The sequence below is a fragment of the Gossypium raimondii genome, chromosome 5, assembly GCF_025698545.1.
Source record: "Gossypium raimondii isolate GPD5lz chromosome 5, ASM2569854v1, whole genome shotgun sequence".
In the NCBI taxonomy this organism is placed as follows: Eukaryota; Viridiplantae; Streptophyta; class Magnoliopsida; order Malvales; family Malvaceae; genus Gossypium; species Gossypium raimondii.
Window position 1 is genome coordinate 39,669,032 of NC_068569.1, and position 16,574 is coordinate 39,685,605.

Sequence of the window (16,574 nt, forward strand, 5' to 3'; positions counted from 1 at the left end):
ATAAAAGGACTTGATCCATTTGCATCAAGCTCCGAATGAGAGATTCGTCGGTCCGTTTTATCTAGTAGTACCTTGTCCCCAACCTGAAATTGGTTCATCACGTTTATATGCTCATCATGGAGTCGCTTTGGCTCTTTATCGTGTATTCTCGGTTTCTCCTTGACATGTGTTTGCCATTCATCTAATTTATCAAGTTGTAGCATTCGCCGTTCATAAGTTGTTTTGTTTTTTTCTTCTTGACAAAAACATGGCTCCATTACATTTTTCGAGGGTTTTCCTACAAAGAATGTTGAGCCACATGGTCACTAATATTAACAGAAGATTTAAAATCATCACGATAATTAGATTTTCTAATAAAATCACGAGCTCAGAGAGTAACTGTTTCTCACCTACACGAAGTACTAATTCATCTGTACCAACATCAATTATAGTCCTAGTAGTTGCTAAAAAGGGTCATCCTAAAATTAAAGGTACCTCACTATCCTCATCCATGTCTAAAACAACAAAGTCAACAAGGAATATAAATTTATCTAATTTAACAAGCACATCCTCAATAATACTCCTAGGATATCTAATGGTTCAATCCACTAATTGAATATTCATCCTAGTTTGTTTGGGTTTCCCAAGACCTAATTGCTTAAACATTTTATAGGGCATGACATTAATACGAGCCCCTAAATCAGCCAAAGCATTATCAATATGTAAACTACCAATTAAACAAAGAATAGTAAAAATCCTTGGATCTTTCAGTTTGTTGGGTAGTTTATTTTGCAATATGGCCGAGCAAACTGCATTTAGTTTCACAATCGACGAATCATCTAACTTCCTTTTGTTTACCAAAAGCTCCTTTAAAAATTTGACATAATTGCACATCTGCGAAAGAGTTTCAACAAATGGTAAGTTAATATGTAATTTTTTTAAGAGCTTGAGAAATTCACCAAATTGTTCATTTGTGTCGTCTCTCTTCGTCGTATTAGGATATGAAATCGAGGTTTATATTCCTTAACAATCCGTTTTACCATAATTTCTTGCCTTGGTTCTGGTTTACCTCAACCTTATCGTTATTTACCATAATTTCCTGCCTTGGTTCTGGTTCAGATTCAACTAACCATTCTTCATCTCACACAATAATTGCATAAAACTGCTCTCTTGGGTTAGTTTCGGTATTGCTAGGCAAACTACCTTGTGGTCTTTCTGAGATTAACTTAGCAAGCTGACCTATTTGGTTCTCGAGTTCTTGAATCAATGCTTGTTGATTTTTAAGTGCTACCTTAGTGTTTTGAAAGTGGGTTTCTGACATTGAGATAAACTTAGTTAACATCTCCTCGAGGTTTGACTTTTTCTCTTGCTAGTAAGGTTGTTGTTGGAAGCCCGGAGGGGATTGTGCTCTTTGATTTCCTTGACCACCCCAATAGAAATTGGGATGGTTCTCCAACCTGCATTATAGTAATTACTATAAGGGTTATTTTGAGGCCTAGAATTGTTACCCATATAATTGATTTGTTTGTTCTCTGTGCTAGGAACGAAGGGTAAACATTCTGGATTATTCATTCCTCCTCCATTTGTATCGCATTGCATCCCCGGATGTACCTATGTAGAAACATATAAACCATCAATTTTCTTATTTAAAAGGTCTACCTAATTTGATAACATGTGACTGCATCTAAGTTGAAAACACTGGCTGCTTTCATTAGCTTCGTCCTCATAACTTACAACTGATAATTATTCAGTGCCATCTCCTTATTAAATTCATAAGTCACTTCAGGTGTTTTATTATTCAGAGTTTCACCGACTGCTACATCGATTAACTGTATAGTTGAAGGATTCAAACCGTTGTAGAAGGTTTGAACCTGTAACCATAAAGGTAATACATGGCGAGGGCACCTTCTCAATAAATCTTTGTATCTCTCCTATGTATCATATAAAGTCTCTAAATTGATCTGCACAAAGGAAGATATATCATTCCTCAACTTGGTTGTCTTCGCAGGTGGGAAGTACTTCAAAAGGAACTTCTCGGTCATTTGAGCCCATGTAGTGATGGAACCTCGTGGTAAAGAGTTCAACCACTATTTTGCTTTGTTCCTCAATGAGAAAGGAAATAACCGTAAGCAAACGACATCATCAGTGACGCCATTAATCTTGAAAGTATTGCAAATTTACAGAAAATTAGCCAAATGAGTATTTGGGTCTGCGTCTTGTAAACCATCGAACTGAACAAACTGTTGAATCATTTGATTAGTGTTCAACTTCAGTTTAAAATTATTTGTAGCAATGGTAGGTCTCATAATACTCTATATAGCCCGAGTTAGAGTGGGTTTGGCGTAATAGTACATAATACGAGGAACAGGATCTGGATCTACAACAACCACAGGAGGTAGCAGATTATTCTAACTATCACTCATTGCCTTAGTAATAACAATGTTCTCTTGTTCGTCTACTAAATTTTCTCGACTCTTCCTTGCTTCTCTACGGTTTCTACGAGTTGTACCTTCAATTTCAATATCAAATAACAATTGCCCCGATGGGTTTCTTCTAGTCATAAACTAGAAGAACTTGCCATAAGCAAATAAAAAAAAACTAGAATGTAAAATTAAACTAAAAATAAAAATGACTAAATTAATGAAAATCAATTATTCCTAATATTTTAGTCCCTAGCAACAGTGCCGAAAACTTGATGGTTACTAAACTAACTATAAATATGACAAATGCAAGCGCACCTATCGAACAATAGTATAATTATGGTGAGTAGAGAATATTGTATCCACGAAGACTAAAAGTCTTAGTAATTACTGTTTTTTTATTATTTAGCTGACAATTTGGAGTGAAGTGTTTTAATCTAAATTTACTAAACTAATTTAACTAAGAACGCAATAGAGAAAGAATCAAGGAAATAATCGAATATTAAACAATGAGATAGACAATACCCAGGAAAGAATCCACCTAGACTTCACCTATTATTATGAATCTGAATTAAACGATCTACCCACTTGTGACTTGATTCGTAGAAATCCCTAAATTATGTTAATATCTCTTTCGAGAGTAAAAACAACTACCTCTAGGTTGATTAATTGAAATCTCTTTCTAATTAAAACCCTATCGTCACATTAACTTGATCTATGGATTCCCCTATTAGATTTGACTCTAATCTGGTAGATTTATGTCGTCCTATTTCTAGGATTGCATGCAACTCCACTCAATTATGCTAGATCTACTCTTAAACAGGGACTTTTGCTCCACTGAAATAAGCACATTAAACATGAATTAATATTCTAGAAATATTAAAATAAGAAATTAGCATACATAATTGAGAACAAGAATCAATTATTATCGCATAAAAATAGAAATTAAATAAAAGGATTCATCATAGATTTCATCTTAGAAATTAAATAAAAGCATACATAATTGATTCTGATGGTGTTCTTCGAGTGTTTTCTTCGATCTTCTCTAATTTCCCCCTTATGTCTTCTTCTAATGGGTATTTATAGACTTTAGAATGCTTAGAAAGCCTAAAAATTAGGTTTTTCCACGTATTTGGGAAGTAGGATGCGAAATCGACACAGGCTCGCACATGGGCTTGTGTCCAGCCCATGTGGCTCACACAGGTGTGTGCCCAGCCTGTGTGGAAATGCCCAGGTCGTGTGGCTCCTGAAAATAGCTCTATTTGTCCAATTTTGGCTCATTTGTTGCTCCTTTTGCTCTCAAATGCTCACCTAAGTATAGAAACATGAATTTAAAGGATTAGAAGCATCAAATTCACTAATTTGTATAATTAATCATCCAAAAACACATTAAGAATAAAATTAAAATATGTTACTTTTATACCTTATCAATGTGGCATACACAGAGAACAGTTGTATCTCGTGTCCGACATATGTGAGTCTCCAAAAGAAGGTAGTGTTCACCATGGGACTAAGCTTGTTTATAGAAGTATTCGCCAACAGATACTTCGGAACAGGGAGTATTTTATCTGTTAGAAGTGGCGGACCATTTTGTCGATCTAAGTCTTACCCTAATAAAGTTTGTTAAACCCTATGGCGGGGTTATATTTCTTTGGAGCTTACTAAGTTCGTATGAACTTACTCAGTTTCTTTTCCTATTATTTCCAAGCCTTGTAGGTTGGACGTATCGAGTAGGGATTCAACCAGATTTGTGGCCTACTTGTAATGGTCTAGACTCAGGGTTATCAGAATAGTGCTTTCGTAACCACAAATCTGATTTAAAGAGAAATTTGTTTTAATATTTTTACATGAATATTGATATGATAGAAAAACCGTATGAAAATATCGATAGAAAAAAATTTACCAATTTAGTGGTTACTTTACAAAAAAAGAAATTATTGAAGAAAATTGGGTAAAAACAAGGTATCGAGACCTCGATCTCGTAAAAGCGAGTTGAAAATATTTTTATAAATATTTATGAAGTGTTAGTAATATGGTATTAAAATTTCGTTAGAAAATTTTTACGTTTCTGTAGTTAATTAAGTGAAAAGGACTAAAATTTACTAAAATAAAAATGGGACCAAATTAGAATATCTAGAATTCTCTTCATATTTTCTTCATTATCATCAGCCAAAAACGTCCTAAGGGTTTATTCAAGCTGGTATTTCATAATTTTTGCACCAAGTGAGTTAATCCTTGCCTTTTTCTTGTAATTTTTGTGTTTCTAAGACTTTTACAACTAAGTCCTATTACTAAATTCATTAGTTTTTTTTTTTTAATTTCATGGATGAAATTGAAATTCACCATGGTTGAGTGTTGTAAGTTTATGATGAAATGGCATGAAATTGAAGCTTTAATTTTTTTTATGAGATGATTTTATTAGGTAATTTCAATAGAAATTGATTTGTATGACCTAATTGTGAAAAAGTTTAGAATTAAAGTCTAGTGCTAAAATTCTGATTTCCAAAGGTTATAAAGTAGTTAAAAGTGATGGAATAAAGTGTTAATTGAGAAAAATCAGCTCAATTGAGCGGTTAATTGAGCAGGGACGAAATTATCATTTACTGAAAGCTTAGGGGGAAAATGGTAATCAACATCTTGCACTAAAACAGTTTTGGACAGCAACAGTAGGCTAACTTTGAAAAACCTCCATAAATTGTGTAAATCGAATTAGAGAATGAAAAAATATGGAATTAAAATTTCTTAAGTCTAGTTCCTCATAGAAGAAACTGTGTAATCAATGGAATTATAAATCATGAGATATAATAAATTTTGCGAGACAAGGTCAAAATTAATTCGGATTCCCCTATTTTGACTTTGGAAAATAACAAAAAATTGGATAAAAATAATTAGGGGCTTAAATTTATATGTTTAAAATTATTAATGATTCTATTTTCAATAGAGACAAACAGAAACATCATCCGAATCTTGTACTAGGAGAAAATAATTTTTTAGTGAAGAAGGGTCAAAAATGTCAGACAGCAGAACAGGGATGACTTTCAAGAATTAAATGTACTTATTGGCTAAACCATAAATTATGAAAATTTTATGGTAAGAAGATATGTGAGTCTAGTTTCAGAAAAATCAAGTGGATCTTAATTTGGAGTTCCGTAGCTCAAGATATAAATAATTTAGCGATTATGACTCAAGGAGACAGCTCTAAATGAACATAAATAATAATGGAATTATAGAGAATATTACATATGAACATGAAATGTGTTAAATTAATAATTAAATTTATTTATTTAAATCCAGAAAATTCAAATAAGAAGTTAGATTGAGGAAAAGAAAAGTTTGGGATTAGTAGATTTTTGTATACAAACAAGTATCGAGGTAAGTTCGTGTAACTTGAATTATATTCTTAAATGCTTGAAATATATTTTTATTGATGTGAATATGATTTGGATGTTTATTGTATGATAATTGATGAAGTATTGATATTCCTGATGAAAAGGGAAAATAAATCTCGGTTGAATGAAAGGAAAATTCGATGGATTTCTGAAAAGGAATTGACGGTAAAAAGGATCTAGCCCGAATGGGTGATCCTATCTTGATATAGCCCTCCCAAAGAATATGTGGAAAATGGATTTAGCCTGGACGGGTAATCCGACTTAGGGTCTAAATTTAGCCTAGACTGGTAATTTAGATCCAAGCTCATTAGAGTAATTGTCATTGCAGGGGATTTAGCCTGGACTGGTAATCCCGCTGTAAGGATGAGGTTCGTGGGAGTGTTCTCTCTGAAATGGAAATGTGCACACATGAATATGAATTGACGGACCTGGATTTGTACACTAAAGTGTACCCCTAAAAATCCATCAAAATTCCAAGAAATTCAACGGGATAAATAAGGAAAAATAACAAGGGAATGGAAATCATGGTATTGGTGAGCTCATCAATCATGGTATATATTATTGATACATGGAAATTATTGGACTAACTTGAATGTTGAGTTTGTTCATGTTAGGGGAATAATGCATTGAATGGATGTATGAATGTTTATTGCATTGTATTGAAAATATTAGGTAAGTATAATTCTTGTTACGTGAGCTTACTAAGCACAAAGTGCTTACCCTGTTTCCTTTTCCCCTGTTTTGTAGTGTTAAGAGCTCAAAGGTCGGATTCGGTCGGAGACGTATCACACTATCAACCTCAAGATTTCAGTATATAAAGAAACTTTATTTTGGAAATCAATGGCATGTATAAGCTAATAAAGTAAATGTTAATGTGAAATGAATGTAAAGTTAGCCATAGGTATGGCTAACAAATCTTGGTTTTGGTATGTGATGAGGTTATCTTATGGATATGTTTGAATCTATCTTGAAAATATGTTGAAATGGATTGGTTGGTTTGGATTGGTTTCGGTTTAAAATTGTAGGGAATGTTAGATATTTATAAAGGGGTTTATTGAGTTCATAAAAAAACTTTAGTATTTTGCGAAAAATTTCTTATGGTTTCAATTTAATCTCGGTTTGGTCCCGATGTATGTTTTGGGCTTCGGAGGCCCATCTAAGGGACGTCATGATATGTTTCGGTAAATGAATAGTATTTAACTTGTAATAACGAGAAATTAATTCGGTAAAATCTGGTAATGCCTCGTACCCTATTCTGGCGACGAATACGGGCAGGGGGTATTACATTTGTTGGTATTAGAGCTACAATTTAGTCAATTCCCGGATCGACGTAGCAAATACAAGATTAGCTATACATGCCATTTAAATTATTATTGATAATTGATATCTCCTAACCATTTGAAATGTGATTTTCTTATAGTAAATGCCTGCCGACCGAGCTCAACCCGAGGAAGCCGGGAAATTAATTCGGTAAAATTCAGTAATGCCTCGTACCCTATTCCGGCGACGAATATAGGTATGGGGTATTACACTATTTGTGATCTATATCTTGTCTTGATGTAACATGTAATTGGTAGGGTATTAGGATGTTTGTTAGTTGTCGCCAGTTGGAACTTAACAACCTGTATTCAAAAACATTATTTTGTATTTTTGAATTGTTATGTGCTGCCTTGTTGGGCTTTATGCCAAATTGTTTTCATGTGTTGTCAGACTTTGGAAATGAACTTTAAACTACTACTTGAGTGACAACTTATTTGCATTTTTATTCAAACTTGTGAATGTTTATAAAGTTTTTGTCAAATGTAGTGTACTCATATCCCAACTATAAATGGTGTAGTACTATTTTAAATCACTTTCAACTTATTTTCAAAATATCGAGACATCTCTCTAGTAAGAAGAGTATCCGCCTAGCTAAGATGTTTGGTTTTCAAATGGTATTGTCAGTTCAATGGTTTTAACTTGTGGCACTCCATACTCGGGTCCGACATTCGGGTCGAGCGTGTGGTGTTACAACCAATGAAAGGATACACCATTTCTTGGGCTATTAATTCCACTATTGTGAATGATGCTACATCCGACAGAAGTCATACACCTAATGCACCAACTTTTCGATTTCTTATCTATTTGAACTCAAGCTTTTACTTACATCAAAGTATATGAGTCACGTATACATAGTCCATTATCCACTCAGGATTAAGGTATGTCACACTATTAATGTTACAAGTGAATAAATCTATAAACGAATCCAAAATCTATTCTACTTGGGTCTTGCCCATTCTTTCATCCAATCAGTCACATCTTTGTCTCTATCTTCTAGGAGTCATCTACTCCGATGCCCAAGATAAAGCATCTCCCCAATTGGACTTGATAGACAACATATTAGCCTTTCAATCGGTTTTCTCATTTCTAATCAAACTAATGACATGTTTAGGTTTATCTACTAATTCAAGTTGTCTTTTTGTATTAAGATCTAACCACGTAATATCACTTAGTATTAGTTAAACATTAGATAACCAGTGAGCTAATATTTGCTTCAATTTTGTTTTGCGTGCAAAAATCATTGAAGACAATATACAAAAAATATTAATGCAACTCATAGATAATTTTATTAAACTAATTTGTTCGTAAAAGTCACAAGTATACAAATGAATATACTACACTTAAGGCACCTAGATCCAACATCACCACCACAGCAGTCCACTTCGACAATGAGTGGTGGTACATGTTCAAGACCAAAGGAGAAAAGGATAATCATCCGTGACCCATCCAATGTTCCACGAGCTTCAAATAGAGCACAATTTACTTTAGGAAAAAGGAAAAAGAAGATGATCATTTTTTACGAGGAAGGCGATGATAGTACGAAAGAGTTTGATCAAGATTATTTTGATGATCTTTGAGGAGTTTTTATTATCTTGAAACTTTAACAATTTTAATTTTACTTTTAAAATAGTATTACTTGGATAGAACTCTAAGCATAAAATATAAAAAGTTATGATAATTATAATTTAATTTATAATTATTAGTTAAAATTTGACGTAAAAAAAGTTCACTAATTTTTTTAAATCGTGCTAGTTTTATTGATGTAAAATAGAATTATTTATTGAATAGAACTCTAATCATCTTAATTATTAGGATAAACTTCAAAATTATACATAAACTTTGATTCATTGTGTAATTTGATGCATGAACTTTAATTACGCAATCATACACATGAAACTTTGATTGTAGTTCAAATGTATACATGAAACTTTAATTTTATTCAATCATACATATTGAAAGATATAAATACATCAGTTTATTTTATATTAGATAAATATAATTATTTGTGTATGCAATATATAAATATAAAATGATATTATATCAATAATTTTGTTAATAATTTACAAGAATTAGATCAAATCAAATTTTCATGTATAAAATTTCACAAAATCAAAATTCATTTATATAATTGCATATTAAACCATAATTTACGATAGTTTTGGGATTTATCCTATTCCTAATTATCACGTAATTAATATTAGAGTTCAATAACAATTAAAATTTAAGTTTAGCTTTATAGATAGCATTCGGTAATTAGGCATATTCAATCAAGTAGCATCTAAACAAGTTTATTGGTAAAAAATAGAGATTTTTAGCGTTAACAAGTTAGAATTATATAAAAAAATGAAGAATTAAAGTTATGGTTCTTCAAAGAGGCAATATCGAATCATATTCGAACAACAATGGCATCGAAAAGTGATCAAAATTATTTTAATTGATGATGAGATAATATAAGATTCTAATATCATTTTAAAATTTTTATGTTTATACTATGTAAAACAAGCGATCTTAAAACTATTTCCTTTTTTTTACTATCTATTATTGTTTGGAGCTAATAAAAAATTTTGTGGGTTTATTTTAAAAGAAAGTCAAATTTAAACAATTATTAAATATGCTTATCAATTTAATTTAAATATCTTTCCTATTTATCATGAACTATCATTATAATTTTTCCTATTTATCATGATCTATCATTATAATTTATGCATGTCCCTATAGGTTTTTATTTTTATTTTTTTCAAATTAACATTATAGTTTACTTTCTTATATATTTTCAAATATATATTACTTAAAATTAAGATAAATTATTATTATTAGTTATAAATAATAATAATTAAAATAGACTATGAATTAATTAAAATTAAACGCTAAAATTTTCATGCAACATTAGAAACTAGCAATGAGAAAAATAGGACTATTCGTTATCCTTTGTGGAAAAATCAAAATTATAAATGCATAATAATTCGTAATTCTTGAAATAAACATAATGACATACAAATTGAATCCATAAACGGTCTGCAGAATATTATTATTATTAATTAAATTAAATGCGTCCGGGTAGTTAATTAAGAAAAATTTTCTTAATATCATGCAGCTTTGTCAAGGTTTCTCTCATGGGTAAACGATCTTTGGGCGATTGAGCTGCACAACTTAATCCAACTCTTATAACAGCTGCTAAACATTCTTCATATTTCCTGCAGATGTGATCACTGTCAGTGCTGCTGGTGCCGCCATTGCTGCTGTCATTACTAGAGCTAGGGTTTGATGAGCTTTGTTCTGAACCTCCATGGTTCTTCAATATCCTTGGATCAACTGTCTCAAAAACTTGATTTCTATCCACAGCTGATGCGAATTTGTTCAGGCTTAATCCTTCTTTAAACATCTCATCAGTTGGTTTCTTGGCAATGAACATTTCAAGCACAAGAACTCCAAAACTATAGGCATCTCCACTGGTTGAAGCTTTGCTCCCTAGGCCATACTCTGCACATAAATTCAGCAATAAATTAGATTGAAAATGCATATGCAAGTTTTCTTTTAATGTCGGTAAAATAAGGGTTCGATTTATTGTTTACTCACCTGGTGCAATGTAACCAACCGAGCCTTTCAATCCCATTGTGCTGTTCTCCCTTTGGGACGGCCTTTGACAAAGGAACCTCGCCAAGCCGAAATCCCCCACATGAGCTGCCATATTTTCATCCAAAAGTACATTTGCAGGCTTCAAATCGCAGTGCACAACAGCCGGGTCGCAGTCGTTGTGCAAATAATCCATGGCGGAAGCTACATCAATGGATATATTCAGTCTTTGCATCAAGGTCAAACAAAACCCTGATTCCTCATCCTCTGGATATAGCCACTTATCTAGGTTGCCATTCGGCATGAACTCGTATACCAAAGCTTTGAATTCATCTCTTTTATGATCGATGCTCGAGCATGAGGTGATGATCTTCACCAGGTTTCGATGCCTCAGATTCCTCAAGGCCTCACATTCAGCAAGAAAACTCTGAACGGCTTTGGTTTGTTGCAGGTCAAGAACTTTGACAGCAAATGTAACGTTGTTGATGGAAGCTCCATCGTCACCAGTGTTGAACGTACCTTTGTAAACCGACCCGAAACCTCCCTTGCCAAGCAGGTTTTCAGCTGTAAAATGGCTTGTAGCAATCTGGATATCAGAGTAAGATATCAACGGCGGTAACCCTTTCAATGAAAGTAAAGATTGACTGCCCTTCACCCTGTTTTTCTTCCTTCTGGATATCAATGCCCACACAAAGCAAAAAACCAAACATATAAACAGTGTAGCTCCGGAAATTGGAACTAAAATTTTGATCAAATGATTACTCTGTCTTCCCTTTGTTTTGCATTGATGAAGTTGCAGATTTCTGGCAATTTCTTTGTCAGCACTGCAAAGGTCGTCGTTACCCCGGATCGAAGACGAGCTGAGATTTGAGAAGATATTTCCCGTAGGAACATCTCCTTCCAAATAATTGGAAGACAAATTTAAGAACTTGAGTGACTTAAGATTTGCCAACTCTTGTGGAATTGGTCCAGAAAGATTGTTGGAAGAGAGATCCAAAACCTCTAGTGGTAATATATTTGCTAATGAACTCGGTATTTCACCACTGAGATTGTTCCTTGACATGTTGAGGTATAGCAAACTTGAACAGCCACTGATTGATGAAGTTAAAGTTCCGAACAAGTTATTATCGGAAACATCAATCACTTGAAGCTGCTTCAAGTTGCCAACATCACTGGGGAGAGGACCCGAAAGCATGTTATGCTCCAAAACCAAGTAGTTTAAACCAGAAAGCTTGAAAACCTCTTCTGGTACGCTTCCATTTAGCCTATTCCAAGACAGGTCCAATGTTTGTAGCTGCTGACAATTTCCAAGGCTGGTGGGAATTTTACCAGAAAACTGGTTATTCCTCATTACGATACTAGAAACTCGTGTAAGATTAGCAAAGATTTCTGGGATTTCTCCAGAGAAAATATTCTGGTGCACCAAAAAGTTTTGCAAGTTTCCGAGTTTGGCTATGCTCCTGGGAATATCACCTGTCAAAGAGTTCATCTCAAGTGAAAGAGATATCAGATTTTGGAACTTGTCCATCCCCTGAGGGAAGCCACCAGTCAAGAAATTGTCAGAAATGCATAAATGTTGGATATTGGTTGACAGATTCGCCACTGAGGGAAATTCACCGGAAAGTCTGTTGGAATTTATCCTCAGATATTCAAGCTGAGTACAGTTTGAAAGGGAATCAATGAAGTGAACATTCCGAGCAGTGCTAGAGGAGAAAAGATTTTGACCAAGGTCCAGCATTATAAGTTTTCTCATGTTGCCAAACAAAGGAATCGGACCATGAAATCTATTCCTAGACAGATCAAGACATTCAATGTTTGAAGCGTTAGATAGATAAGCAGGTAGGATTCCTTCAAACCAGTTTAGTGCCAAATATACTTCTCTGACATTTGGGAGAGCCTGAAATCTATGATTATCATTTGGAATTGGAAGGCTTCCTGAAAGGTTATTATGTGTGACAGACAAGAAAACCAAAGAAGAAATGTTGAAAATAGAAGAAGGGATTTGGCCTGAGAGATGATTTTCAGAAAGCTGAATATGTTGAAGCTTTTTAAGCTGACCAAACTCACTTGGAATTTCACCGATTAACATGTTTCTTGCCAGAGCAAGATAGGTTAAAGAGGAAAGGTTCCCAAATGTAGGGGGGATTGAACCTGTGAGATTATTGATGGAGATGCTAAGGATACTAAGCCTTTGGAAGTTGCCTAGTTGAGGTGGAAGGTTTCCACTAAATTTGTTCCCTTGCAATCTTAGTGTTTTAAGGTTAAGGCAATGAGAAAGAGCAACAGGAAGAGTGCCATTAATGGAGTTATTTCTGAGGTCAATATGTCGAAGATGGGAAAGCTTACTAAACTCCAACTGAAATTGACCGTGAAATAAGTTGTGGGAAAGGTTAAGCGTGCGAAGGGAAGTGAGGTTTGAGAGAGAAGGAGGTAAGGGGCCAACAAGGCCGAGTGAACTGAGTTGGAGAGATTCAACTCGGGACCCTTTGCTGGTGCAAGATATACCAAACCAGGTGCAGTGAGAAGTCGAGTTGCGGGTCCAACCTGAAAGTGAATTTAGAGGATCATTGAGTTGGAGTTTGAATGATAGCAAGGCTGCTTTGTCGGTTGTTGAATCCAACTCCCCCATATGCTGGCACATACAAGAGTTTATGTGAATCTGAAACAAGGAGAAAAGCAGCACCAAAAACTGCACGTATTCCATGCTTTACTAATATGGCTGCCTGCTCTTGGGAGTTTCACAATTTGTACATATCTATGTAAAGAGCACTCCATTAAATTCAATGATTTAAAATAATGTACCCTTCTTTTTTTTTTTTTAAAGGGACATTTTTTTTTTCAATCCCCGTGTATACGAGTCATATCAAAAGTCCAAGTCAATATGTTTGAAATATTCTTTCCATATGTACAGATCATCTTAGGTGAGTTGGATTGATTAAATTATATTTTTGAAATATTCTTTTCATCTCCCAGCCAATATTTATTTATTTATTTTAATCATATATGTCAGCTATTCTTTAGTCAAGTCAACTCTTCTAAACGATCATTTTACGCCCATTTCTAAATTTATTTATGGAAATGGGCTAATTTTTTTATTATTTATAAAAAATGTCGATTTTAGCAAAACGCGTCTATATAGAAGTGTTTTTGGAGAAAATTTTAGCAAAACGCTTTTCTGGGAGAGCGATTTTGCCATGTCAGCAAAAAAGCGCCCACGTGGACGCGCGCTTTGCTGACGTGGCAAAATTACTCCCCCAAGGACATGTTTTAGCCCGTGTTTTTTCCCAATGACTATTTAATTTTTTGATCGTTGAGGGGTCTAACGGTAAAAAAAATCCTATAAATCCCCTCCTATTTTTTTTCACACATTATTTCTTTAAATTTCTCTCAAATTTCTCTCAAATTTCTCAAAGCTCTCTTTAATTTTTGCAAAAAAGCTCTCTTTAGTTTTTTTATGAATTAGTATTTTTTTTATAATTTTAAAAATATTTGATCGTGTTAGCAACGACCGAGAAATTAATTCGTCTCGATCATAAACATTTCTCCGTCAAACAAATGAGAATGGTAAGGGTTAATTTTAATTTTTCAATATTATTTAATATTTTTTCATTTATGTAATTTTAATTAATTTTTATTTTATAATTTTTTATAACAGTCTGTAGATCGGGTGTTACAATGCTATATTCGTAATATGTTTGGTCCTCCATCACCGTTGATAGAGAATTACTTGCGGGAAGCGGGTTTTTGGCATTTAGCCACTATAGGCCAGGAGTGCAAGTTGTACCCAAAACTCATCAACGCGTTGATAGAGAGGTAGAGACCCGAGACGCACACATTTCATCTTCCATGCGGAGAGTGTACCATCACTTTGGAGGACGTGCAGTTACAATTGGGATTGCCGATGGATAGGTCTGCACTCACTGGACCCGTTCATTCTATTAATTGGGGAGTCGTATGCTACGATCTTTTGGGTGCGATTTTGGATAATATTTACGGAGGTCGGATCGAGATGGGCTAGTTACGAGACACATTCCCGGAGCCGGGGAATGATTCGACTAAAGTAGAAAGAATATGATATGCTCGGGCATACATTCTTGAGATGATTGGAGGTTATCTGATGCCAGACTTGTCACGAAACCTAGTACATCTAAGGTGGCTACTGAAACTCGTTGATTTTAGAGCAGCTGGCGAATTTAGTTGGGGGTCTGCCGTGTTGGCAACATTGTACCAGGAGATGTGCGGGGCGACGCGACCAACTAAAGCCAAAATCGGAGGTTGCCTATCACTACTACAATTATGGGCTCGGTTTTGCTTTCTATTTTTACGTCCTCGAGTGGACCACCCATATACATTCCCTCTCATAACGAGGTACAATTTATATTAGATTTTACAATTATTACATAGATTTAAAATATAATTGTATGCTAAAAAATTATTAAATAGGTGGAACCATTCGGCGAGTTATGTTAGAATACCTACCGCTCTTGAAGATATACAGCTTCTATTAAACCAACAGTCAGAGGCGCAAATAATTATTAAATAAATATATATATAAATAAAATAGTTCTTTCATATTTAGTATTTAGTATTATGTATATAATTAATATTTTTATCATGTTCATATAGTTTCAATGGACACCATACGAGGATGCGAAAATTTGGGCAATAATTCCAGATGAATTCTATCAAAATCCGAACATTCGGCATGTGAAGGTCCCATTGGTCAACTATGCTATCGTGGATATGCACCAGACGGATAGAATGTTGCAATAATTTAGATTTCGACAACCGATTCCTATGGCACCTGAGGTGCTCGATGATAAGCACAAAATCGACTTATGGCAACCAAATACGAATTGGTTGGTATTCTGGTCAGATATATCGAAATGTGGGAAAATCAATATCATCATATACCTACTCAGAAACCGATCATCGTTCTAGAGTTAGCATGCACACTGGATTACATGTCATGGTTTAGGATCCATGCCAAGCCATATTTACTGTCGAAAGAGCAGAGGTGTCAGCAAATTCGTATCGAAAGAGAATGACGGGGCCCTTTAAATTTAAGGAGAAGGGATGACGGCACGGGCCCATCAACAGCGCCCACACAATCACCAGGCCCAATGCCTCAACCGACGACACCCACATCACAGCCTCTTCAGATTATACCAGGTGCGTATCCTAGCCCTTATATGTATCCTAACCCTTATATGTTTCCTTTTCCCAGTCCTATGCTAGGTTGGAATGCATAGCTCGGTGTATCTCCTTTCCCGATGACTCTGACTCAACCGATGATATATAGGCCGCCGTCACAGGAGGAATCACACGAGGCGCTGTCGGAAAGCTCTTCTCATTACCAATCCCCATTGCGTTATGGGATTCAAACACGTCCGCCGTGGGTGATGCAAACACCTTCGCATTCTTTATTCTATCAAGGTGGGTCATCCTCCCAACACCTACAACCACAACCCCCACCGGAGCAACCACAACCCCCGCCGGAAGCTTAACCAATGAGGAATCCAACGCATAATTGTCGACGACCCCCATGTGGCACTAATTCCGACTGGCACCCATATTGATTTTTTTAATATATTTGTACAAATTATTTTTATATTGTTTCATTTAATAAAATAAAAGTTGTTTTTAATATTTTAATAGTAATTTATTTTTATATTTTTTATAAAATAGATGTTCTTTTGAATAAGGCAATATTTTTAATATTTTTATATTTTTAATAAAATAGAAATAATGCAACATAGTTTTATTATAGCAACTATCAACTATTTTGATTTGGACATGATTAAATTGTATGACCTGCGTTTGTACACTATCCTCACAACTTATGTTGGTTCGTTCTTTCCCGAATATCCATATTATTACGTATTCTACTCGA

General features: G+C 34.4%; 1 protein-coding gene and 1 non-coding gene across 2 annotated transcripts; one reads left to right on the forward strand and one right to left on the reverse strand.

Moving 5' to 3' along the window:
* The first annotated feature begins 1,866 nt into the window (after window positions 1–1,866).
* Window positions 1,867–1,973, forward strand: LOC128041426 (small nucleolar RNA R71). Its single transcript, XR_008196448.1, has one exon. It is a non-coding gene; the product is annotated as a small nucleolar RNA R71 (small nucleolar RNA).
* Window positions 1,974–10,053: 8,080 nt separating this feature from the next.
* LOC105766062 (putative receptor-like protein kinase At3g47110) lies at window positions 10,054–13,431 on the reverse strand. Its single transcript, XM_012585357.2, has 2 exons — window positions 10,685–13,431; window positions 10,054–10,588 (listed from the first exon to the last, which is right to left on the reverse strand). Exons 1-2 carry the CDS (start codon window positions 13,383–13,385, stop codon window positions 10,170–10,172), a joined length of 3,120 nt encoding a protein of 1,039 aa, XP_012440811.1. The 5' UTR covers window positions 13,386–13,431; the 3' UTR covers window positions 10,054–10,169.
* Between the last annotated feature and the right edge of the window lie 3,143 nt (window positions 13,432–16,574).